This window comes from Anolis carolinensis, chromosome 5 (assembly GCF_035594765.1).
Source record: "Anolis carolinensis isolate JA03-04 chromosome 5, rAnoCar3.1.pri, whole genome shotgun sequence".
Lineage (NCBI taxonomy): Eukaryota > Metazoa > Chordata > Lepidosauria > Squamata > Dactyloidae > Anolis > Anolis carolinensis.
In genome coordinates this window covers 102,528,930-102,555,711 of record NC_085845.1, presented here as the reverse complement: position 1 = coordinate 102,555,711, position 26,782 = coordinate 102,528,930, and the positions used below count along the sequence as shown (strand labels likewise).

Genomic DNA, 26,782 nt, shown 5'->3' with positions numbered 1-26,782 from the left:
AATAGAGGGCAATGTAGATCCAGCCTAAGTTCTTGCCCTTCATCACTCTGAGGATGGTTCCTTTTTATTTTTAGAAGCATTAAAGTACATTACTCATACTGACATGTTGATAAGATGATCCAGAGATTTGGATTGATTTTTACTAAAATTTCCAGATTTATACACAAACATTTAGGTAAGTAATCAAGGATTATATAAGAAGTTCAAAACTTGTTGAGCACACACCTTTATTATTATTATTATTCCTTCAACAGTGGTTCATGTTGTCATTTTCTATTAATTCACAGGAACAAACTTGATATTAAACTAATCCTGATACATACATCTGCATGGGGAAATAAGTACATAATGGTGTTCCCTGCACTAGCTTTTTCTCAGTTGCTGAAACAGTGTATTTGTTGACATAGTGCACTTGATTTAATTGGTAAAAAAAACCCCTTATTAATAAAACAGAGTTAAGGATTGAAAATAATACAAATATCGGACGGTATCTAGTACAGGTATTCACTGCCGCAAATTCACATTTATGGTTGTTAACCAGCAAAAATTATCCTAAAAAGTTCCGTTTTCAGCTTGGCTGAAACCAAAGAGTTTCTATGCCACTGGAAATTGATATTTTGTAGAATACTCCAGAAGGCTCCTGAAAACATGTGGCAAGTAAATATCAGATAAGAAGTGAAAAGCAATAAAATCAACAAAAAGAACAAGGTGCTTGTCATTACAACAAACTATTCTTCAATGTTTCCTGAAATTGAGTATATAGCACACATATTATTTGATCGCAAATTGTATCATTAGGTGAGAGACTTGTACCTTGATCCATATATCAAACCGACAATCTCACACTAGAACTACATATTTTATATATAGCTAAGACCCAAAAATGACATATAAAACAGCTCTGTATTTAAGCAAGGCAACATGTCTGAGATCCACATATGTAGGGCTGATTGGGGTAAATTGTAGGGGGGAATAGGGAAATATGATGCATATATTCAGTTTTATCATATTTTTTATCATACTTAGTATGGAGCCCCCGGTGGAGCAGTGGGTTAAACCCTTGTGCTGGCAGGACTGATGACTTGAAGGTTGGATTGCTCACCTGAAGATTGCCAGTTTGAATCCAAACCAGGGAGAACACGTATGAGCTCCCTCTATCAGCTACAGCTCCATGCGGGGATATGAGAGAAGCCTCCCACAAGGATAATAAAAACATCAAAACATCTGGACATCCCCTGGGCAACATCCTTGCAGACAGCCAATTTTCTCACACCAGAAGCGACTTGCACTTTCTCAAATCGCTCCTGACACACACAAAAATCATACTTACTGTTATTCATTATAAGTATCAAGCTATTAGAAACATACGAGCTCTCCAAACCTACCTTTGATTAATTTTGAAATAACCCACATTTTCTGGATGGGAAACAGATGACTGGAAAGTGAGACTCCCTTTCCATGTCACTATGCCTTACTGTTAAATAGTATGAACATGTGAGGAAGCTTGAATAGTATATGCATATGTGATTAAAGTGTATTCAAATAAGACTACTAAGGTTTATGCCATAGGTTTTGAATCATTGTTTAATTTGTATGTTTGTATTCATACAGATCATGCAGCAGATATCGACTTCCAGGGTGAATTCCTACAGACTAGTCATTCATAATTTTGTGTAAAACCAGTTTCTATTCTAACAAAAATTATCACAATTGAATCGAACTGAATACTTCCAATCATAATTACAACAGTGGCTGAATTAAAGCCTGTCTTCCTTAGAAGTGCTGTCCAACTTGCCACAAGTTCCAGCCTCGTATTCTGTGGATCACTACTAACTGGTATTAACAAATTGTCACACACAAGGTCAGTTTTACATTATGCAAATTAAGTATAAGATTATAAGAGCAGAAGGGTGAATTATCTGGAGTAAAGTGCTTTATCAACTTTCATTTCACTCTGTGCCTGTAATATGCATGCGAGGTCTACTTTTAAAACATATTTTTGCAGCAGAATTACTAAGAGTGCATGTGCCTCAGGTGCAATACTCAGAACAAGAGACATTCCTTTGAAACACTGCTGTGTGGTTGTGTTTCAGCCATATCTTTGGTTATGATAGTGCAAGTTCAATTCAAGCTCAGGAGGCAACTGACAAAAAAGGGGAAAAGAAAAAATTAAACACAAACCTGAGAGCAGTGTGAACAGTGCTTCGCCAGTCATGCTCTACTTTCACATGTCTCCCTGCAGGGGAAAGTTTAGACATGCAATTTAAGCATGAGATGGCTTTCAGTTCAAATACAGGCCATTTGCTGCCAAGGCGGCCTTCTAGAATTGTACTAAATTCAATAAGACTTCCTTGTCTCAGGTTCAGCAAGACTTTCTTAAACTCATTGCTAGCTTTCAGCACTATGTCTTTCTTTACATCCTCCTCCTCTACAGGCTTACTTCCATTCACACCATTGAAAGGCATACCAACTGTTATTTCAAATTTATAGCGGTCAAACCTTTTCATGTGGCAGTCATATTTTGTCAGATACTTTAGCTGGCAGAGTTCCTCTTCTTCTAAGGTAATGTTTTTAGGGTCACATGGTGGATAGGTTTCACCATACAAGCATCTCAGCCAATCACCAACAAACAACGGAAGCATATTTATGGCTGATTCAGCACTATTATCAATGTCAGTTACTCTCACATATTTGAACCTTCCAGTCCAAGTCACTCTATGGCCCTCCAAATGACTACATAAAATCTGGGTGCGTGCCATATTAGTGGATTTCCAAGCCCGTGGCCCACACACAAACCCATACTGATTCCATGTCAAGGTGGAGTTGTACACTTTCATTCCCTCTGAGCGGTACACATAAAACCAACAAAAAAGCATTATGGCTGTCAACCATACCAGAATAAGTTTAACTATTGAACTCTTTGTTAGGGATTTCACAAGTTCAACGGCAGAAACTCTGGCCCTTGTCCACCAATGGAAAAGCAAAGGAATAGAAAGTAGCATAAGAGTGACCACAATCTTCATGAGGTCTTGCATTATGAACCATTTTACAAAGTGAATGAAACAGATTACTGTAATGCCTACGATTAGAACAGGAAGGGCAAACAGAAACAAGAAGTAACCAACTGAGGCACGAATTAGGCCAATGCCAGATGATTCTTGTAAAATAACCACAGAGAGTTCGCACCACATGAAACATACTAGGTAAGGCACCAGGTAGCAGTATGTACCTTTAAAATTCTGCATTTGTGCCATCCTGAAGAAAAGATAAAACAAATACAAAAACAAAAGGCAAGGTACGCTCAGGTTCAGTACAAAAAAGTGGCCAATCGGGAGGCTATAAAATGTTTTCCATAACAGATCAAGCTGCCCCAGGTTTAAAGGAACAACCTTCAACAGGGAGAAGAAACCTGCAGCAACCTCTGTCAACAAAGCTCTTCGTGTGTATGGTTCAGCAGTTGTGCCCAAACTCAAATAACTAGTCACCATAAAGAAAACAGAGACTGTAGCCAATTCTGAGCATGGTATCCAGTGCTTGCAAGTTATAGGGAAGGAAAAAATGACAAAGAATACAGAGATCAGGAAGTGAAGGTATGGCTCTAAATGGTTCCAACCAAAATTCACTTCTGCTTCTTTGATATCCAGATCAGGTTCAAAACGGAGCAGTAGGTCAGTGAGGGCACGGAAGTTTTCCCACGCTTTACTATCTTGGAATATTTTGAGTGTGCAAATCACCATGGAAATGAAGGAGAGATAGAAGATCACTAATGGGATAAAAAAGGCAAAGAAGTCAATTGTCAGGTTGCTGATGATGAAGAAAAATATGAGTGCGTTGATGTGATGTGTTGGAACAATGGTGGATAGCCAGTGCATTCCTGCTTTAGATGCAGCTTCTATTAGGTGCTCTTTGATTTCCATAATAGCATGGAGTGGATACTTTATAACCTAAAAATAAAACATGTAGTTAATTCAATGCTTTTGCAGCATCACCATATGTCTCCTAGATAGGCTAGGCAAACCAAACGAAACCTTGATCTGTTTGCTTGTTTTTTAAACAACTAGCAGGCCAATAATGGTGGTAAACTGGAGATTTTGGCCACCATTATATTCCATCATTTAATAGCAAACTCAGTTGATGAAGTGCCTTAAAAAGAAGAGAAAAGAACCAAATAGAAAACTTCTATACAGTTTAAGGATTTTCTAAATACACAGAGGTTCTTAAGCCACTAGCTGCTATGCTTATCAATAGAAGACATAAACCATCTCATGAGAAAGAAAATGGAGGACCAGGAACTGAAGCAACTGAATTTTTTCTGGAACAGGAGTTTAAAGCTGGAGAAGGATGGATCCTCAAAATCAGTCATAATCATTGCACTGAGTCACAAATTGTTCTTGATCACTATTTGCCCTCTTCCCAGGGGGAAGCTGGGCTGCCTGAGACCAGAAAACATATCTCACTTTGTCCTAGGCTGGATTGACATTGCCATATAAGCCAGTTTCGGAATGCAGATTAACTGCATTGAACTGGATTATATTGCATTGTAGATTTATATTATCCAGTTCAATGCAGTTAATTTGCATTCTGAAACTAAATTGTGTGGCAGTTTAGATCCCGCTTTACATTGCCCATCCTATCCGTTACTGCTAGGAAAAAAATATGTTGTGAAATAGCTCATATATTTCTGTAGTTTACATCAGTTATACAAAATGCTACATGCCAGTTTGGTTGAAGATGCTTTCTTTTTCTTTTTTTTAAAGGACCATATCATGTACAATACAATTACAGAAACCTCCAATGGTATAGTGGGTTAAATTCTTGTGCTGGCAGGACTGATGACTTGAAGGTTGGGTTGCTGACCTGAAGGTTGCCGGTTTGAATCCAACCCAGGGAGAGCATGGATGAGCTCCCCTCTATCAGCTCCAGCTTCCCATGAAGGAAGCCTCTCACAAGGATGGTAAAAACATCAAAACATCCAGACATCCCCTGGGCAATGCCTTTACAGACGGCCAATTCTTAATAAGTGTACAAAAATAAACCTTAACCACAATCCAAATTCTCAATTCCCAATTCTCTCTCTCTCTCTCTCTCTCTCTCATACACACATGAATCATGAACACCCTTTATTCTAACGTGCTATTTTAGGAGGGGCAAAATGTATTGCAGTGGCAAAAAGCAATAGATTTGCTAGGACTTTTTCAGGATTTTTTTTTTTGTTATTTATGTTGTTTAAAAAATCCCTGACTGTAACAAGTTCCTGGAGCCTGAGAAACTGCTTTCAACTGCTTAGGCAACAATTCTGCAAAATGGATTTTTAAACACAATTTGAGCGGATCACATTTTAGTAGGCACTCTGAAAATGTCTCATTTTTACCCGGTGTCGAAGTGGGAGCTCCTCTGGAGTCTTCCCTGCCAATTCGTCATCATCGTCATCTTGTACAAAGAAGTTACTTGGGATGATGCCCTTTGCATACTTTTTGGTAATTTCAATAAAATCATCCAAGGCAATGTATTTCTTAGCTGAAAGTTATAAATGCAGTACAGATTAACATATTAAATACAGGATATAGTTGTTATGAGAGAGAAAGATCCTTCCGCAGTCTACCCAATGTGTTAGGCAATCCCACTTCAATAGTTTACTTTGCAAATATATGCATGCTTGTACTTTATGTATGCCTTGATAGGACATTGGACGTCCTACTAAGCAAATGATAATATTGACATGCAATTATCCACACAGAATGCACCTTTAAAAAATAATGGTGACTGTATTTGCACACACAACTTCCAAAAAATAAAAGTAATTGCACCCTGGAAAAATGGAAATGAATAGTAATCCTTGTGAGAAGGATTACAGGACATCCTATTTGCTGACATACAAGAGAAGTCAGTTGAAAGTTGCAATTAATTGTAGGCGGATGTATGTCCAGAAAGGGATGGAGCAAGACCCTGAAGTGAATGCAGTTCACAGTATGACAGATGACACATCTTTTTATCCATATGCCACTCCTTACCTCTCTTCATACACCAGTAGTGAAACTTGATGGTGAGAGTGGCGTAAAAGGGACTTCAAGCCAGAGGTAGACCCACCCCCATCCTTCAAACTACATGAAACTTCTGGAAAAGGAAAGTGCTGTAGTTGGTAGGCAGGTATATTAACATTTATGGCACAGTGGCAGAAAATCCACATTGTTCCATAGATTGCTCTTTTGGGAAACTCTTTATCTTAATCATAAAAAGAGTTAACAGTTTAAAGTAACAACGAATAAAAGACCATGACATATGGAAGCATCAATATATGACAAAAACTGTTTCCTTACCTTCACTGCTCACCAGTCGCTCCAGCATTCTTCGTTGCTTCTGAACAAACTTGGGAATTGGACCAGGCGGCTTCTCGATGTCTGTGTAAACAGGTGCTTGTTAGTTTGAGTGGAAAAACTCTCACAGAAGTACAGAAAACCCATCAATATGACATACCACGATGGCTTGTATAGGACTGAGATGTGAAATATTAATGTGTGTCAATTAGCTGACAATTACATGTCTGCCCAGGCTCTGAAATTTTCAGGGAAAATGTTTTTTTTCTTATTCTACTTTATTCTATCCTGAAATCACAACAGAATCAGTCTTTGATCTTCATCAATTCCAGAATGATCATCAATAAGTTAATGTGGGTCAAATCACAATATTTAAACATTTGAACACTAAAATAATGATGATGATGATGATGATGATGATGATGGTGGTGGTGGTGGTGGGAGTAATTTTATTTCTAACCTGCCCTCTCTCCCCAAAGGGACTCAGGGCGGCTTACAAAGACAAAAACAAGTTTGAAAATAAAATAACAGTAAACAACCAATTAAAAGTAAACCATTAAAATTCACAAGAATACAGTAATCATTAAAATAGACAATAGGTTCCATAAATAGCATAACAAATTAACATGAAAATAAACAATTAAAATGTGGCTGTTTTACTAATTTATCGATGTTCTTATGATGGCTGGCAATGATTAAACAAAGCTAAATCAATTAATTGTCTATGTTTTAGTCAATTAGTTCACTGAAGAAGGATAAATTAATCTATGAAAAAGCTGCAGTTACAAAAACCTCATTTTTTATATATATATGAATTTTTATTGTGATTTTCAAAGACTTTACAGCGAAAGTGTGAGAACATAATTTCCAGAGTATAAAAAGGAAGGAAAGGGAGAAAAAAAAGAGAGAAAAAACACACACACACACACAAAAAGAGTCACACACACATGAATAACGATGAGATGTTTGTAGACTTCCGTTCTTCTTTCTTATCTCCGTATCTTGCTGTCCTTTACTTATTGTACTTTTTCATATAGAAAATTTACAATTTCCTCTATCTGTTTAGGTGTAGCCATCTTACACTTTCTTAATTTTATTTCTATCCTCGTGCTCGCTTCGGCAGCACATATACTAAAATTGGAACAATACAGAGAAGATTAGCATGGCCCCTGCACAAAAACCTCATTTTTAAATGATATATTATGGATATAATCTGGAAAACCATCCATCTTTTAGGAAACAATATTTCTCTGAAAATAGTATATGCTACCTTTAGCTTTTAATCAAGGTTTTTATTTCTTTAACATTTCCTGATTGATTAGGTTTTTTTTATAAATAATCTAAAAATGATTTATCTGATAAATCAGATTTATATCGTAGAGTTCTAGTTACAATTCTTGGGCATCTGCAGGAATTTTTACCCAAGAACTTGGAGAGAGCTATCAATGGGAGTGAAATCTGTGGCGTAGGCTGGAGAGCAAGCCAGCTGCAACCACCTGCAATGAATCACTCTGACCAGGAGGTCATGAGTTTGAGGCCCACTCGGAGCCTATGTTTGTCTTGTCTTTGTTCTATGTTAAAAGGCACTGAATGTTTGCCTAATATGTGTAATGTGATCCGCCCTGAGTCCCCTTCGGGGGTGAGAAGGGCGGAATATAAATGCTGCAAATAAATAAATAAATAAATCTGCTATGGCTAGATAGGCCACTTATTTGTTTTCAAATAATTTTGTCCTTATGGCCAGACTAATAAATATTAACATTCCCAGACACTTCATGCAAAAGCATGCATGGGGATACACAGATGTGATTTCCTATCTCTATATGTTAATAAAATTGGTTATGACTATTACTGCAACAGTTTTTTTCTTCAGCAAGTTAGCAACAAATGGTTTTCCTTTACTTGTTAATCGTGATATTATAATTTTTACAGAATTATTTGCATACAGATTTTTATATTTATATGAGATACAAACCTTCATCATCAACATGGCCAACATTTTCTAATAGCTCTGAAACAGCCAGCTGCTTTTTCTTTTGTGGATTTAATTTCCAATACATGACTAAGGCAGCTTTCCTTACAGCTCTTTCTAAGTCAGTCTCTGATGATATTCTCTTCACTTCCTCCTCATTCTCTGACGTGATGCCTCAAGAAAAGGGAGAAAAAAGCATAAACTATGATTGTCCAAACTTTTGGGAGTAGCCCAGTGGTTCTCAAATTTTTTACCCCGTGACCCTCTTTACATCCTGTTGCAGACATTTCACCATTCCTTCCAGCTTGACATAATATATGGATAAAAATACAGTCGGTCCTTCACAATGGCAGATTTATTAATGCCACTTCTGCTGCTTCCCCATGCCATTTTAATAGCTGCTGAACTTGCTGACCAAAAGGTCGGCAGTTCAAATCCTGGGAGCGGGCTGAGGTCCCGCTGTTAGCCCCAGCTTCTGCCAACCTAGCAGTTCAAAAACATGTAAATGTTAGTAGATCAATAGGTACCGTTCCGACGGGAAGGTAACAGCACTCCATGAAGTCATGCCAGCCATATGACCTTTGAGGCATTCACGGACAATGACAGCTCTTCGGCTTAGAAATGAAGATGAGCACCACCCCCCAGAGTTGGACACAACTTTTACCTTTATTTTTTATAAACCTTGTGAAACTGAGAGACTGTAAATATGTGGCAAGGCTTAAAAGTCTCTAGTAAACATGGCATAAATCAATACTGGGAGGGCAATACCGACAACACCACTAGGGGCCTCATCACACTTGAGCATTTATCCACTTTAAATTCGGTTTCTGCCTCCTGTAGAATTCTGGGTTTTGTAGTTTGGTGAGGCTCAGGACCTGTCTGGCTCAGCTATTTAAAGGCCTCTCCCTAAAGTGGATTTAAAGTGGATCCAAACTCTAGTGTGATGAGGTAGTAGCTAAGGCATTTTAGGCTGAGGTGGCAATGATAGATGGCAGTATATTGGCCACAGAAAGCCTACTTATGAGATCCTCACTTGGCAGTGCAGAAAAACGGAGCGAAGACTGAGTGGAATGAAGTCTAAGTCTCTCAAACAATATAAACATAGCCAAAAATGATATAGGATCAGGTGTAATACCTTTTCTTTCAGCTAAACATTTCTGCAACAGATCAGCAGCTTCCGTTTGCCCATGCTTGGCAGCAAGCATCAACCACTCCACTCCAGTACAGCTGTTTAGCTCCTCATCCTGGTCTTCTGCTAATTTCAAGTAGCATTTCCCAACCTACAAAAATACAAGAATAAAATTATTTTTAAGATAGTCTGTAATTTTGTTCCTTTGTACAAAAAAAGTGTTTTACTTATGAATACACTGGCTGGTCTTATTCTATATGACGTTTATGTAAGATAAATGTACAGCTAGTCAGATTTTTTTAACCTAAAGAAATTCAAATTATCCTAAACGAATAGAGTTGAAAAATAGATTCATCAATGCAGAATCTCCAGCTAGAGACTCCCGAGGAAGTAGCCTTTCATCTTTTTGTGAAGACTTCCAGAAAAGGAGCACCTCTCTGGGCAATTCGTTCCATTGCCAAAGTGTTCTCACTGTCAAGTAGTTCTTTCTAATGTTCAATCAAAGTCTACTTTCCTTTAAACCCTCTTACACTTTGAGTCAGCCAAGAACAAATCTAAACCCTTTTTTGTGATATTTAAAGACTGCAATCATGTCACCTGTGAATGTTCTCTTTACTAGGAAAAACATGCCCAGTTCTTTCAGTCTTTGCCCAAACTGTGCATCTTTTCATCCTTGTTGCCCTTCTCTGAACCTGCCCCAACATGTCAATATCCTTTTTAAAATGAAATGCCAGAACTCAATGCAGTATTGCAAATGAGGCCTGACTAGTGCAGAATACAATGAAACGGCCATATCCTTTAATCTGGAAACTTTGCTGCAGCATCGCACTAGTGAATCATGTTTCATTTACAATCAAAAATAATACCAAGATCCTTACACATAGTGTATACTGCTGCTAAGTCATTCACCATCTTATAAGTGTACTTTTAGTACAATTTTCAAGGTAGAATTTTTCTTTGTTGAATTTTATTTTATTAGTTTATCAAGTTCCTTTTGAATTCTGTTCCTATTTTCCAATGTGTTAGTTACCACTCCCAATTTTGTATTGTCTACAAATCTGATAAGGAGGCCTTCTACTCCATCATAAAGCAGAGGTTCCCAAACTTATTTGGCCTACCACCCCCTTTTCAGGAAAAAAAAACTTGGCATGGAAATTTATCTTCTTTAAGTGCGCAGATACAGTGACACATTTGCATTCTATTATGTATCTATATTTCTAACTTCATCCTACAACATGGTCAAGAAAGATGTTGTAAATGTGACCTTGAACCTTGAAATTATAAAATTATTAAAACTAACCACAATAATATTCACATTATACCCAGAAAATTAAGATAAAGGATAGTATTAAAATAAAAATTGTGAATAACATTAAAAATAATCCTAAATGAGAAGGATGAACTTGGTGTGCTGCTATCCATTTATTTATGTAAAGCTCCGATTTTGTCAGCAGTATGAATTCAAATTTTTAAATACTTATTGCACTTGCACTATTTTAACTTCATATAATTCTTCATTGTCATACAATTAAGAAACAGCCTAAATTAGATTTCATATATGTTGCCTATTTATAGTACCATATTGTAAACAAGTTATTACACACACTTCTTCTTGACAACGCATGTTGGACTTCCCAAAACACTCACCTGCCAAGACTTGCATGTTTAGACCGGTCAGTGGACTTAACCACTGATTGGTTATAACTTTCATTTTATGTGTTTAACAACTTGTAGGAGCTCCCGGTGGCACAATGGGTTAAACTCTTGTGCCGGCAGGACTGCTGACTGACAGGTCGGTGGTTTGAGTCTGGGGAGAGCGGATGAGACCCTCTGTCAGGTCCAGCTCCCCACGTGGGGACATGAGAGAAGCCTCTCACAGGATGGTAAAACATCAAACATCTGGGCATCCCCTGGGCAACATCCTTGCAGACGGCCAATTCTTTTGCACCAAAAGCAAAAAAAAAAATTAAAAATCTTGAAGGCATATATACATAAACATGCAATGAATGCTGCCATCCTATTTTTTTCCATCCATTTGGAACTGGAAGCTCAAAAAAATTCAACACAGCACAACAAACAGTTTACTGTGACATCTATAAAAATCTTTTGAACTGTGATTTGTAAAAATTAGTAAAAAGCCATAAAAGAGATGACTAAAACATGAAAATTACCTCTGTCTGTGCCTGAATTTCCCCAGCTTTTGCTTTTTCCAGCAGTTCTTCAAAACGTACCTCTTGTCCCTCCATCACAGCCTATTAAAAATCAGACAAAATAAAATGGGAAATTAACACTTATTGTGATTGTCACTCTAATAGAATATACCATGGCTACATCTCAAAAGTGAGAATGGCTGCTACCTTCCTGCACTACTGCTTGTAGAACAGATCTACTAAAAGCTGCCTGACTACATCTAAACTTGTCTATTTTGTAATCTCTATATATAAAAATGTTCTGCAGTTTTTAGGACAGAAGAAACAACAAAACCACTAGGCCAAAACACACTGAATTTGGCCACAAAACCAATCACTTTCCAAGAAGTGACCACCAATTTTTTTTTTAAAGACAAGGCCAGAAATATCCCAAAAAATAAAAAATAAAAACCCACTCTACACTTGCCAGCGCACGGAAAAAAGAAAAAAAGACCCCAAAGACATACTACTGAGAACAACGAAGCCCTAGCCCTACTGCCGGACTCATTCCCCTTGTCCCAGCTGCTGGCGTTGATGCCCTCCTCCTCCTGCTCGGAGCCTCCTCCTCCGCCCTGCCATCACTGCGGGTCCCACTCCCCCCGTCCGAGGTCTCCCTGCCCCACCCCTGGGCCCGGGCCTGCTTCCTCAGAGCAGCTGCTGTTTCTCCTCCTGCTGCCGGCCAGGCTCCTGCTCTCCCTGGGGCTCCTGCAGCTCATGCTGGGTGGCTGCGAAACCTGGCTCCCAGCATTTAAAAAAAAACTCTAAAACCAGGACAGTAAATAAAGAACAACACTCTTAAAACAGGGGAATTCCAGACAGGAAACAATCAGGGCCAGCTAACACCTCCCAACAAAGGATTCCCGTAGGGAGGAATCAACCAGGCTTTGAAGCTACAAGGCCATTAAATGCTAATCAAGGTGACTAATTGTAGCATTCATTCTTGTGTCCAAGAGACAAGAGTTTTTTCTCCGACCCTGGACACTATTCCACAGGTGTATAAACCACACTTGCCTGGCTGCTTCCTACCTAGGGAAATCCATTTAAAATGAACAAAACCTGGCTCCCAGCATTAAAGCTCTCTAAAACCAGGACAGTAAATAAAGAACAACACTCTGAAAACAGAGGAATACACAACTGGAGGGGTTTGAGGCGACTGACCGTAGTGGGAGTTCCAAGTTTACCCTACAGCCAGAGACCATACTGAACCCCAGCAAAACCAGCAGACTACGCCAGATCAACGTGTGGCCAAGCACAGCTAGTGTCTTATAAAATTTTATTCCTTCCCTAGCTACTGTTGCTACTGCTACTGTCCTGGAGGCCAAGCGCCTGCCTGGCTTCTCCCTCCCTTCTCCACTCCACTTTCATCTCATGTCACTGCCCCGTGTTTTCCAAGAAGGCTGTCCTTTGCTGTGGTTCCTCCCTTGGGAAGAAAAGAGGAGAGCCAGGTGGCAACTATATGGCCTCCACCATAATAAATGCCCTCCTGGCAGATGGTCATGCCACTTCTGTTGAAAAACCTCCAGAGAAGAAGACTCCACCAGACTTCAAGGCAGCATTTACCACTATCTGAAACAACTTGAAGGCACACAACAAAACAATCCTAATTACGTTGTCGAAGGCTTTCATGGCCGGGATCACAGGGTTGTTGTATGTCTTTCGGGTTGTGTGGCCATGTTCCAGAAGCATTCTCTCTGCTTCTGGAACATGGCCACACAGCCCGAAAGACATACAACAACCCCAATCCTAATTACCTTGACTCTCTCATCAGCCAAAAGCAGGCACACACTTCCCATTGAAAGACTGATATTTGCATTGGTTAAAATTGTTCTTGTTTTAAATATTGTATTGGGGGTTTTTGCACTACAAATAAGACATATACAATGTGCATAGGAATGCATTCATTTTTTTTTCAGACTATAGTCCAGCCCCTCAACAGGCTGAGGGACCATGAACTGGCCCTAGGGCCCTCCAAGGTCATTTACCCGGCCCCCACCCTAGACTTTAGATTTAGAGTCGCCTTATGTTTGAAATAATTTGAAGGCACACAACAGCAAATTTAAAAAAATGTTGCATCACAAATGCTCTCAATGACTCAGAAGATGATATGGGGACTGAGGTCCTCTGCAGGAAGGACACTCCAGTAAGCCAGAACCCAAATGTCACCCAGAGGATCTTTTCATTGGCTGCCATCACCTGCTGGAAGAGTTCTGACAGCTACATAAGCTGTCAGAATTTAAAATGCAGCTGAAGACCTATCTCTTCCAGCAGGCTGACTCAATCTACTTAAACTATGACTTTTAAACCACATTCTGTTTATTGTGTTTTAACTTTTGTCTCATGTATTTTAATATGTGTATGTTTTAATATTTACTTTAATGCTTGCATTTTAATTATGATTTAATATGTGACTTTATAAATGTATTTGACTGTGTTGTGCCCCACCTTCCAATGTTTTTCAGAAGATGGCACCTGGGATGGGCTAACTTGCTCTTTGCATCCCTTCACTGCTTTCCCAACTTATCTGGAAAGTTTTTGACTTTGTTTTCTCTTTATTCTTTTTTTAAGAATTATTTTCTTTATTTTCTCCATTTTCTTAGGTCTTACCTGTCCCTGGAACAGACTTAAAACATGTATTTCCAAATTGTTATCACCTGACCATATGAAAATCTAAAATGCCTTTTCTCTCTTTCGTGTTATGGTTCACTTTCTGGTTGGCAGCTCAAATTTTCTTAATTGTCAACATTCCTCTTGCGTTTTTTGACCAGTGTACCTGTGCTCACAGGTGAAACTTTTAAATTTATTTCTGTCTACATTCATTTTTCCTTCTGATCTGAAACACTGTCACATTCATACTCCTGAATTTTTCTCTCTTCCTTCATTAATTCAACAACCATCTTAACAACCTCTTTAAAGAGCAGAGTAATAATTTAAATTTATATCATAAAGAGTGTATGAGAGAAAAAGGAAATAGCTGATATGGCAGGAAAAATTAAAACTAAGCGGAGGTGAGTCTGAACGGATTGCTGGCGTGAGGGATTAAATCATTTTTAAGGATTGCTCCTTCAGATAATTGGGCAGTTGTACAACCCAGTGGCTCATGTCCTCAATAAAAGCTGATCAAAATGAGTGATAACCTCCACCTTCCCCAGTTAATCTATATTTGGAGGACATGTTTATTTTCAGTTCAAAACTAGGCCTTTTAAAGGATTCTGACTCATACAAAGGAATGCCTAAACTTCAAAACAAACCCAAACTTTAAAAGGTCTCTTTGTTGGTTCTTAGAAGGACATGAATAGTATTTCCACATGACTTTTTGAATGCTTTTTTAATTCTTATTATTTAATTGGGGATTGAGGACACTAATTACTCTGATAAAATTATGCAGCAATTTTCCAGATTCAAGATAAAGCATCATAATCACATGCGGAGACTTTTATGTACTTGATTTCATCACTATTTCTGCTATTAATGGTGTAGTATTTTGGAAAACTTAAAGTTGCTTACTCAATTTCAGACAAAATTTTAAAATAGTTTCAAATGATGTCTGTTGAGACACTGGAAGTAGCCCAAGAAAGAAGGAAGGCGAAAGGAAACAGCGATAGGGGGAGATACGCCCAATTAAATGCACAATTCCAGAGATTAGCCAGGAGAGACAAGGAACTATTTTTGAACAAGTAATGCATGGAAGTGGAAGAAGACAATAGGATAGAAAGGACAAGAGATCTCTTCCAGAAAATCAGAAACATCGGAGGCAAATTTCAGGCAAAAATGGGCATGATCAAAAACAAAGATGGCAGGGACCTAACAGAAGCTGAAGAGATCAAGAATAGGTGGCGAGAATATACAGAAGATCTGTATAGGAAGGATAATAATATAGAGGATAGCTTTGACGGTGTGGTGAGTGTATTAGAACCACACATCCTGAGGAGTGAGGTTGAATGGGCCTTAAGAAGCATTGCTAACAACAAGGCAGCAGGAGACGACGGGATCCCAGCTGAGCTGTTTAAAATCTTGGAAGGTGATGCTGTTAAGGTGATGCATGCCATATGCCAGCAAATATGGAAAACACAAGATTGGCCATCAGATTGGAAAAAATCAATTTATATCCCCATACCAAAAAAGGGAAATGCTAAAGAATGCTCAAACTTCTGTACAGTTGCACTTATTTCCCATGCCAGCAAGGTAATGCTCAAGATCCTGCAAGGCAGACTCCAGCAATACACGGAGCGAGAGTTGCCAGATAATAATAATAATAATAATAATAATAATAATAATAATAATAATAATAATAAGTTTATTTGTATCCCGCCTCCATCACCCCCGAAGGGGACTCGGGGCGGCTTACAGCAAAATCAAAATACAAACAATGATAAAATATAAAACATCAGGACAAGAACAAAACCAATTAAATATATATATATACACAATAAGTTAAAAAACACAACGCAGAATTAAAACATCAGGTTAAAAACAATGAGGTTGCAATAGTGGATAAGCAGATGTCCAAGCTGGGTTCAGAAAAGGCAGAGGAATGAGAGACCAAATTGACAATATCTGCTGGATAATGGAGGAAGCCAGGGAGTTTCAGAAAAACATCTACTTCTGCTTTATTGACTATTCTAAAGCCTTCGACTGTGTGGATCATAATAAACTATGGCATGTTCTTGGTGGTATGGGGATACCAAGTCACCTCGTCTGTCTCCTGAGAAATCTGTATAAAGACCAAGTAGCCACAGTAAGAACAGATCATGGAACAACAGACTGGTTCAAGATTGGGAAAGGAGTGCGGCAGGGCTGCATACTTTCACCCTCCCTATTCAACTTGTACGCAGAACACATCATGCGACATGCGGGACTTGAGGAATCCAAGGCCGGAGTTAAAATTGCTGGAAGAAATATTAACAACCTTAGGTATGCAGATGATACCACTCTGATGGCCGAAAGCGAGGAGGAGCTGAGGAGCCTTATCACCAAGGTGAAAGAAGAAAGTGCAAAAGCTGGGCTGCAGTTAAACATCAAGAAAACCAAGATCATGGCAACTACACCTATTGATAACTAGCAAATAGAGGGAGAAAACGTGGAGGCAGTAACAGACTTTATATTTCTAGGTGCGAAGATCACTGCAGATGCAGACTGCAGCCAGGAAATCAGAAAACGTTTACTTCTTGGGATGAGAGCAATGGCCAACCTTGACAAAATAGTCAAGAGCAGAGACATCACACTGGCAACGAAGGTCTGCATAGTCAAAGCAATTGTATTCCCCATAGTAACCTATGGATGTGAGAGCTGGACCATAAGGAAGGCTGAGCGAAGGAAGATAGACGCTTTTGAACTCTGGTGCTGGAGGAAAATCCTGAGAATGCCTTGGACCGCAAGAAGATCCAACCAGTCCATCCTCCAAGAAATAATGCCCGGCTGCTCACTGGAGGGAAGGATATTAGAGGCAAAGCTGAAGTATTTTGGCCACATCATGAGGAGACAGGAAAGCTTGGAAAAGATCACGATGCTGGGGAAAATGGAAGGAAAAAGGAAGAGAGGCCGACCAAGGGCAAGATGGATGGACAGTATCCTTGAAGTGACTGGGTTGACCTTGAAGGAACTGGGGGCAGTGACGGCCGACAGGGAGCTCTGGCATGGACTGATCCATGTGGTCACGAAGAGTCAGAGACGATTAAACGACTGAGCTGCAGTTTCAAATGCAATCAATGTAGGAGGCTTAAAATTCCAACTTCACTCAGTTTAATATTTCTGTCTTGCCAGCAAGTTAACTACAATAAAGTCATGTGTGGTTCAGTCGTCCCGATCATTTCGTTGCTTTTTAACTTTAAAGAAAACTCAACAGTAATTAGATTTTGTTATGCTGGAGAAGCTGACTGGAAGGAGCTCATAGATAACCTAATTTGGCAGCAGAGACAAACAGAACTAGCTTCACAAGCAGAAAAGAGAAACCTAATACCAAACACATACATGTAAAGCTGAGTGATCACTGGACAGGATACTGGGTTAAGAGATGGAACCAAACTAAGATTACAGTGATCCCTTGTCTCGCAACTTGTCAAATAGATGCTGCAGCGATAGCATTAATACACAAAAGCAAGACGCAAAACATGCACTCTTACAAGTTATCTGTGACTGATGCCAGGTCACCCTGTTTATTGAGGCCCATGAGGGCTGATTATTATTTGCAATAACTGGCTTTGCAATCACTTTGAACCCTTGTTTCAGATAACATACTCCCTTGAGTATCTAATAATCCACACCCCTGTTCTAAAATAGAATATTCTATATAGTAAGCATCCAGCCTAAACACAGTATATGGATTCCCAGTTTGTTCTTATTCTGTGAAGATACACCGATCACCTTGGCAATGTGTTGTCAGTCTTGGGACTGAGGAAAGCATGGAGAGGAGGTCCACAATGATTCCTACTCACATCTGCTCTTAATAATTCTCATTAGGATCTGCAGCGGGCAAGCAAAAATGGCGAAGCCTTTTTGTATCACAATAGACATTTGTTCTAAAAGCCCACAAGTTTAGGCCTCTGTATGATTTATAAGGAACATGCTATACAAACAAAATGTCTGCACCAAATTTACAGTTTCTGTTCTTCTGAATTCTTTCTGCTGTCTGGACACATGGACCATGTAACAGAAGAAGTAAACAAACAGCTAAATCCCCAGAAAGGGACCAGTTTCTTTCACTTTTCTACAAATCATGAAAAGGATAGTAGAATAATTGTAAAGGCACAGGGTACAAAATCTTATTATTATGCTGTGCAAAACTCATTTCAAGAATCCAATGCTGCAATCCTTTGTAAGTTTACCTTGGAATTTACCTTCAATAAATATGTAAAGGATAAGGTGCTTCTCTCAGCTTCTCCAAACAAGGCCTCTGTACTTTGAGCTCACCTTCAATAAAGATGAGCCAGATAATGTCAACACTGGTATCAATGTGTTATCAATGGACATACAGCAAGAGAATATTAAAATCAGTCCAAAAATTTAACCAGATTTACACCACAACTGTTCATCCTCATATTAATAGGCTCCTGTCTTTTGTATAACCATGACTGCAGTCCTATCAAGAAGTGGAAGAAGAGTAATCTAATTCCTAGTATAAGCAGATACTTTCCCACCACATCCTTATATGCATGAAAAAAGAGCTAGTATCTTCCACCCACACACCAATTCACATTATGAATAGGACAGGAACACCAGAAAATAGGTAGGTCCAAGTGTCTCTTTCTTTGCTGTCATGAACTCAGGATGCTAATCATGCTTTCAAAACTGGCCTGCTGCTCTCTTAGCACAACTGTGTTTTGAAAAACCATTCCCTCCCCAGGGAGACTAGGGAGATTAGGCTTCTCTCAATGAATGTTCAGCCCAAACTAACCATTACAGTGTACTTTACTCCAGCCCCAGCCCATGCCCAACCCTCTCCAATTTCTGATCTTGCCCAATCTGGTTATTGATGTTTGCTTTGATTCATTTTAATGGCTGTTTTTATATTCTGCTGTTTTTAATTATTTAATCAGATTTAATATGTGTATTGTGTTTTAAATGTGTTTTTACTTTGTAAACTTTGTTGCGCTGGGCTTGGTCCTGCTTGTAAGCGCCCCGAGTCCCTTTGGGGAGATGGTGCCAGGATATAAAAATAAAAATAAAGTTGTTGTTGTTATTATTATTATTATTATTATTACTATTACTATTAGCACTGACAGGAATGTTCTCCCCCAGGGATACTTTATGCTGTAAATAATAATAATATAATAAAACTTTATTTCTGTTCTGCCCTTTCTCCATGAAAAGGATTTGGGGTGGAATAAAAACCACATGTATATCAGTTCTCTCTCTGTGCCCCCAATCCCCTCATGCTTTTTTTTTTTTTTTTGCTTGTTTGTTTGTTTAACTGATATTCAGCATTTTGTGCATTCTGGATATCTCTGAGTACACCATTTATGTTCATCCGAAAGGCCAATCTTGATTTTGCCATTTTATATGAGAGACACCATTTTACTATATCACTGTATAGCGTGGGTTCTGAATATCCAAGGATTTCGGTGTCTGAGAAGAGTACCAAAACCAAATTTCAGCGGACAAGTGACCACTGTATCAAGGACAGAAAAGTTGCACAACGGCTAACTCTAGCTGGAAACTTTTTGACTCCTGCTTGGAGGGCAAATGCAGCTGCTGTAACAGTATCCCAAACTCAAATGCAGTCAGATATCAACACAAGGCAACACTGCAAATACAAGACTGAAGGCTAGAAAAGTTTGAAAGCAAGAAACCTGACAGAATGGAAGATTCAAACTACAACTGAGGCCCCTTCTACACTGCCCTATATCCCAGGACCTGATCCCAGATTATCTAATTATCCCAGATTATCTGGCAGTGGACTCATATAATCCATTTCAAAGTAGATAACCTGGGATCAGATCTTGGGATATAAAGACAGTGTAGAAGGGACCTGAAAAGCCTTTATCACACAAATGGTGATGCAGGCAAGAAAAGGCTAGAATGCACAGGCTATTGTGAACTCCCAGCATCCAAAAGCAAAGATAGTTGCTGAGACGTCTGGTCTCTGTGTAGATATTTTGGAAAAAGAGCCTATATACAAATTGGGCCTTATTTTTGCACAAACCAAGCACAGAATTCTTCTGAAATCCAATGTACAATTTCTGGAATCCAACAAAACACCTTTAAACTGAATAAAAGCAAGTGAATCCTGGAAATCTTGCTGTGCTGAATAGCCACGAACTGCTTCCCATGAGTCCATCTGCACTACATCTCATAGAATTATAGAGCTGGATGAGACCACAAGGGCCATTTAGTCCAACCCCCTGCCATGCAAGAAACACACAATCAAAGCACCACCAACAGCCATCTAGCCTTCATTTAAGCATAGGTCTCATGTCACCTCTCAACCTTCTCTTCTGCGGGTTAAACATACCCAGCCCTTTAAGCTGCTCCTCATACAGACTGGCTTCCAAACCATTTATCATTTTGAGACTCTTCTCTGGACATCTTCCAGCTTGGCAATACCCTTCTTGAATTGTGATGGCCTGGGGGGGGGGGGGGGCTGGGATTTTGATTTGGGGGGGCTGAGTCTGAGTGAGAGAGAATCTACCCTAGCAAACCTTTTGTATCATTATCCCAATACCCCCATGCATATGGGATATATTGAGCATGGTGATCAGATCATGATATGAATAAACATAACCGTTTAAACAATTAATGTAAGGCCTTCTCGCGGACCACCCTGAGAATTTGGGGGGGGGGGCTGAAGCCCCTCAAGGCCCCCCCCCCCCGGCTACATGCCTGTTCAGCTGTGTGGAAGGGGCCCTCGAAATGTGAAAGGACTCTATCTAGCTGCTTTACACACACAGCTGAACATAAGTCAACTGTGTGATGTGGGAGATAAGACTATGGGCCCTTCCACACAGTCATATAACCCAGAATATCAAGGCAGAAAATCCCACATTATCTGCTTTGAAGTAGAATTATGGCACTGTGGACTCAGAAAACCCAGATCAAAGCAGATATAGTGGGATTTTCTGCCTTGATATTCTGGGTTATATGACTGTGTGGAAGGGCCCATAGTCTTATCTACCACATCATACCACTGACATGTCCAGCTGTGGTTTCCTAAGGACCCATCCACACAGCCAAATAACCTAGAATATCAAGGCAGAAAACCCCACAATATCTGCTTTGAAGTGGGTTATCTGAGTCCACACTGCCATAGATTCCAATTTAAAACAGATAATGTCGGATTTTATTCAGCTGTGTGGAAGGGACCTAAGGCAGCTAGATAGAGTCCTTTCACACACCGAGGACCCCTTCCATAGCTGCATCAAATCAATATTATATGGTAGTGTGGACTCAGATAACCCAGTTCAAAGCGGATATTACGGGAGTCCCATTTGTGGGAGAAAGGTAAAGGTAAAGGTTTTCCCCTGACGTTAAGTCCAGTCATGTCTGACTCTGGGGGTTGGTGCTCATCTCAATTTCTAAGCCGAAGAGCCAGCGTTGTCCGTAGACACCTCCAAGGTCATGTGGCTTGCATGACTGCATGGAGCGCCGTTACCTTCCTGCCGGAGTGGTACCTATTGATCTACTCACATTGGCATGTTTTCGAACTGCTATGTTGGCAGGAGCTGGGGCTAACAGCGGACGCTCATTCCGCTCCCGGGATTTGAACCTGGCACCTTTCGATTCGCAAGTTCAGCAGCTCAGTGCTTTAACACACTTTGCCACCGGGGCTCCCTCGTGGGAGAAAAGCAGGAGAAAAATAAATAATAGTGATGATAATAATAATGTGGATAATCTGCCTTGACATTCTGGGTTCTATGACTATGTGGAAAATTCCTCAAATAACCCAGTTCAAAGCAGATATTTGTGGGAGAAAGGTAGGATAAAAATAAAGAAAGAAAGAAATAATTAATATTGTGGATTATCTGCATTGACACTCTGGATCAGGGGTCCTCAAACTTTTTAAGCAAAGGGCCGGTCTACAATCCTTCAGACTATGGAGGGGCCGAATTATCATTTGAAAAAAAATACGAACAAATTCCTATGCACACTGCACATGTCTTATTTGTAGTGCAAAACAACAACAACAACCACAATGAAAGAACAATACAATATTTAAAAATGAAAACAATCTTAACCAACATAAACCTATCAGGATTTCAATGGAAAGTGTGGACCTGCTACTGGCCAATGAGATAGTCAAGTTAATTAGGATTGTTGTTGTTGTTGTTGTTGTTGTTGTTGTTGTTGTTGTGTGCCTTCAAGTCATTTCAGAATTTGGGTGAGCCTAAGTCTAAAATTAATTATTTATTTACTTACATTTACTTATTTACTACATTTATATCCCACCCTTCTTACCCCGAAGGGGACTCAGCGCAGCTGTATGTACATGCAATATATTATATTATTAGCATAGCACAATATTAGCATTATACATTACTATATTGAACTATACCACTATACTGTAATACTATATGTAATATATAACATATAATTAATATTATTATATGGTATTATTATTAGTATTATATTGTATAACATTATAATATTTTTATCAATATTATATGTACAGTAGAGTCTCACTTATCCAACACTCGCTTATCCAACATTCTGGATTATCCAATGCATTTTTGTAGTCAATGTTTTCAATATATTGTGATATTTTGGTGCTAAATTCGTAAATACTGTAATTACTACATAGCATTACTGCATATTGAACTACTTTTTCTGTCAAATTTGTTGTATAACATGATGTTATGGTGCTTAATTTGTAAAATCATAACCTAATTTGGTGTTTAATAGGCTTTTCCTTAATCTCTCCTTATTATCCAACATATTCACTTATCCAACGTTCTGCCGGCCCGTTTATGTTGGATAAGTGAGACTCTACTGTATATACAATCTATATATATAAAAGAGTGATGGCATCACGGCAATTCACAAAACAACAAAACTACAGGCCCCCCAACCTCAAAATTTGACAACACAACCCATCATCCACGCCTCAAGGTTGATACAACAAAAAGAAAAGAAAAATAAAGTCCTAATTAGAGGGAGAGCAATAATTTTTTTTATCCAATTGTTGCCAGTTTAGAGGGCTAATCTCTGCCCACTTGGTTGCCTAGCAACCAAGGCACAGCCAGGTTTCAGTTAGGGGACAGGCAGATTTAGGCCTCACTTAGACTTCTTCCACAGATTATCTAATTTGCACTGGATTATATGGCAGTGTAGACTCAAGGCCCTTCCACACAGCTATATAACCCATTTATAATCTTATATTATCTGCTTTGCACTGGATTATCTTGACTCCGCACTACCATATAATCCACTTCAGTGTGCATTTTATACAGCTGTGAAGAAGGGGCCTCAGATAATCCAGTTCTGAGCAGATAATATAAGATTAGAAATATACAGTAGAGTCTCACTTATCCAACGTAAACAGGCCGGCAGGATAAGTGAATATGTTAAATAATAAGAAGGGATTAAGGAAAAGCCAATTAAACATCAAATTAGGTAATCGTTATACAAATTAAGCACCAAAACATCATATTATACAACAAATTTGACAGAAAAAGTAGTTCCATGCGCAGTAATGCTATGTAGTATTTACAGTAGAGTCTCACTTATCCAACACTCGCTTATCCAACGTTCTGGATTATCCAACGCATTTTCGTAGTCAATGCTTTCAATATATCGTGATATTTTGGTGCTAAATTCATAAATACAGTAATTACTATATAGCATTACTGTGTACTGAACTACTTTTTCTGACAAATTTGTTGTCTAACATGATGTTTTGGTGCTTAATTTGTAAAATCATAACTTAATTTGATGTTTAATAGGGTTATCCTTAATTCCTCATTATCCAACATATTCGCTTATCCAACGTTCTGCCGGCCCGTTTATGTTGGATAAGTGAGACTCTACTGTACTGTATTTACAAATTTACCACTAAAATATCACAATGAATTTAAAACACTGACTACAAAAACATTGATTATGAAAAGGCAGACTGCGTTGGATAATCCAGAACATTGTATAAGCGAATGTTGGATAAGTGAGATTCTTCTTTAATATGAAATAATTACTGGGATAGAATAATGCAGAACAATATAATCTCTAAAACCAGGACAGTAAATAAACAGGGGAATTCCACACAGGAAACAATCAGGGCCAGCTAACACCTCCCAACAAAGTATTCCCATCATCAAAGTCTGGAAAATCCTCTGTTTTCTCAGGGCCACAGACAGTAGAAGCACATAAAATATCGCAAACAACACCACTCTGAAAACAAGGGAATTCCAGACAGGAAACAATCAGGGCCAGCTAACACCTCCCAACAAAAAATTCACTCAGGGAGGAAACAGCCAGGCTTTAAAGCTGCAAGGCCATTACATCCTAATCATTTTTCCTAATTGCAGCATTCATACTTGCCTCCAACAAACAAAAAAACCAATCAGAAATATTGTATATTCACAACCTTTAGGAAATAATATCCCCTGATGGCTCAGCGTGTTAAAGCGCTGAGCTGCTGAACTTCTGGACTGAAAGGCCACAAGTTTGAATTGGGGGAGCGGAGAGAGCCCCCACTGTTAGCTCCAGCTTCTGCCAACCCAGATGTTCGAAAACATGCAAATGTGAGTGCATCAATAGGTACTGCTCCGGCGGGAAGGTAACGCCGCTCCATGTAGTTATCCCACATGACCTTGGAGGAGTCTACGGACAACGCCGGCTCTTCGGCTTAGAAATGGAGATGAGCACCAACTTCCAGAGTAAGACACGACTGGACTTAATGTCTGGGGAAAACCTTTACCCTTGACCTTAACTACCACCAATTCCTCAATACTTTATTTCCCATACCACCATACTTCGCCACAGCAACGCGTGGCCGGGCACAGCTAGTATATTATATTATTAAAACTGATATAAAATATATTATAAAACTGAGGGCGGGGGCCAGGTAAATGACCTTGGAGGGCCGCATCCGGCCACCGGGCCTTAGTTTGGGGACCCTTGTTCTGGGTTATATGGCTGTGTGGATGGGCCCTCAGATAACCCTGTTCAAAGCAGATATTGTGGGATTATGTGCCTTGACATTCTGGGTTCTATGGCTGTGTGGAAAGGCCCTCAGAGTAGTCAAGGCAGGTGCTGCCCACCCTATAGCTGTGCATTTCCCTTGCCCCCTTGCCTCAGTGCAGTATCTGATGCTTCTCCCTGTTGAAATGCTGCAGAATGGAGGCAACTTGGACGTGGCTCAATGCCATGGAATTCCTGGCGTTGTTGGGCGAGGTCCCGGCCCTCTGTGGCGCACAACCACAGCAGCGAGGGCAGCCCAAGAGGTGTCAAAACACCCTCTCCGCCCTGACCACGCCTCCTCCGCACTCCTGGGGAAACCCTGAGGAGGGAAGGGCCTGTGGGCGAGGCCTAAGGTAGTGAGGGAAGCCTTGGAAGGGAGCCGAGCCGCCCCGCCCCTCCCCTCCCCGCCCCCAGCCCCGGGCAAGCCCTTCACCTGCCTGCTTCGCCGTCCGCCGCCGCGAGTGGGCTGAAGAGGGCCTGGTCCGTGAAGAGCGAGCGGGCGGGCTGCCCAGCCCTTGGGGAGGAGCTGTCCGGAGCGGCCGCTTCCTGCCCGCCCTCCGTCCCTCAGGCCCGTCTCGCGCCCCTGGTTTCCCCGGAGGAAATGCTCCAATCACAGCCCATGTACAGCCCCCAGTGCAGGAAGTTCCGAGCTACGGAGTGCCCCAAGGGACATTTCGCGCAGGGAGAGGAACCGGCGGGAAAGCAGAGCCCCGCTCACCACTTTTCCTGAGGGAGGGAGGGAGGGAGGAAAAAAAGGCCTTCAGAACAAATCCATTGTTATCTGCTTTGAACTGGACTATCTTGGTCTACACTGCCAGATAATCCAGTTCAATGTGGATTTTATACAACTGTGTGGAAGGGGCCCAAGAGGCCCTTGGACAGACCTCGTACTCAGTCAGACAAACCAATGTTTTTGGCCAGAAATGGAAAAGAAAAGCACTGGATGGTATATTTTGGCAAATGATAGATTTGCGTGAATTCCAAAGGAGTGGATCAAGGACAAATTGAATTTTTAATGATTTTTTTTTAAAAAAGGACAAATTGAACAGGAGATCGATCAATATATCTATATCTATTTACAGTAGAGCCTCACTAATCCAAGCTAAACGGGCCGGCAGAAGCTTGGATAAGCGAATATCTTGGATTATAAGGACTGATCAAGGAAAAGCCTATTAAACATCAAATTAGGTTATGATTTTACAAATTAAGCACCAAAACATCATGTTATACAACAAATTTGACAGAAAAAGTAGTTCAATACACAGTAATGTTATGTTGTAATTACTGTATTTATGAATTTAGCACCAAAATATCACGATATATTGGAAACATTGACTACAAAAATGGCTTGGATTATCCAGAGGCTTGGATAAGCGAGGCTTGGATTAGTGAGACTCTACTGTATATCTATATCTATCTATCTATTAAAAGTGAACATCTTAATGTGTGTATGTGGCGGAGGTGTCCATTTACACAGACAGCCTCAGGCCTCCACAAACTGCTTTAACCAACAGTGCTGAGGAGACACCAAAGCCCTCCCTCCAAGGACATTGCAGGTTACAGCGAGCCATGT

General features: G+C 39.8%; 1 protein-coding gene and 1 non-coding gene across 4 annotated transcripts; one reads left to right on the top strand and one right to left on the bottom strand.

The window, feature by feature from the left end:
• Positions 1-210: 210 nt before the first annotated feature.
• wfs1 (wolframin ER transmembrane glycoprotein) lies at positions 211-25,853 on the bottom strand. Of its 3 annotated transcripts, none has more exons than XM_003221396.3 (7): positions 25,647-25,853; positions 11,587-11,667; positions 9,422-9,566; positions 8,290-8,460; positions 6,318-6,398; positions 5,372-5,517; positions 211-3,944 (listed from the first exon to the last, which is right to left on the bottom strand). In XM_003221396.3, exons 2-7 carry the CDS (start codon positions 11,659-11,661, stop codon positions 2,133-2,135), a joined length of 2,430 nt encoding a protein of 809 aa, XP_003221444.1. In that variant the 5' UTR covers positions 11,662-11,667; positions 25,647-25,853; the 3' UTR covers positions 211-2,132. The 3 variants fall into 3 exon arrangements, with proteins under 3 accessions (XP_003221444.1, XP_062838105.1, XP_062838106.1); XM_062982035.1 differs by lacking the exon at positions 25,647-25,853 and adding an exon at positions 25,322-25,465; XM_062982036.1 differs by lacking the exons at positions 6,318-6,398; positions 8,290-8,460; positions 9,422-9,566; positions 11,587-11,667; positions 25,647-25,853 and adding an exon at positions 6,012-6,120.
• LOC134299816 (U6 spliceosomal RNA) lies at positions 7,422-7,528 on the top strand. Its single transcript, XR_010007059.1, has one exon. It is a non-coding gene; the product is annotated as a U6 spliceosomal RNA (small nuclear RNA).
• Positions 25,854-26,782: the final 929 nt, after the last annotated feature.

Bases quoted from the DNA above. Each gene is read 5' to 3' on its own strand.
- wfs1 (XM_003221396.3), bottom strand. From the start codon at position 11,661: ATGGAGGGACAAGAGGTACGTTTTGAAGAACTGCTGGAAAAAGCAAAA. The intron at 6,399-8,289 runs GTTTGTATCTCA...CTGTTTACACAG, and splicing joins TGGCCATGTTGATGATGAAG to ACATCGAGAAGCCGCCTGGT. The intron at 5,518-6,317 runs GTAAGGAAACAG...TATAACTTTCAG, and splicing joins GCGACTGGTGAGCAGTGAAG to CTAAGAAATACATTGCCTTG.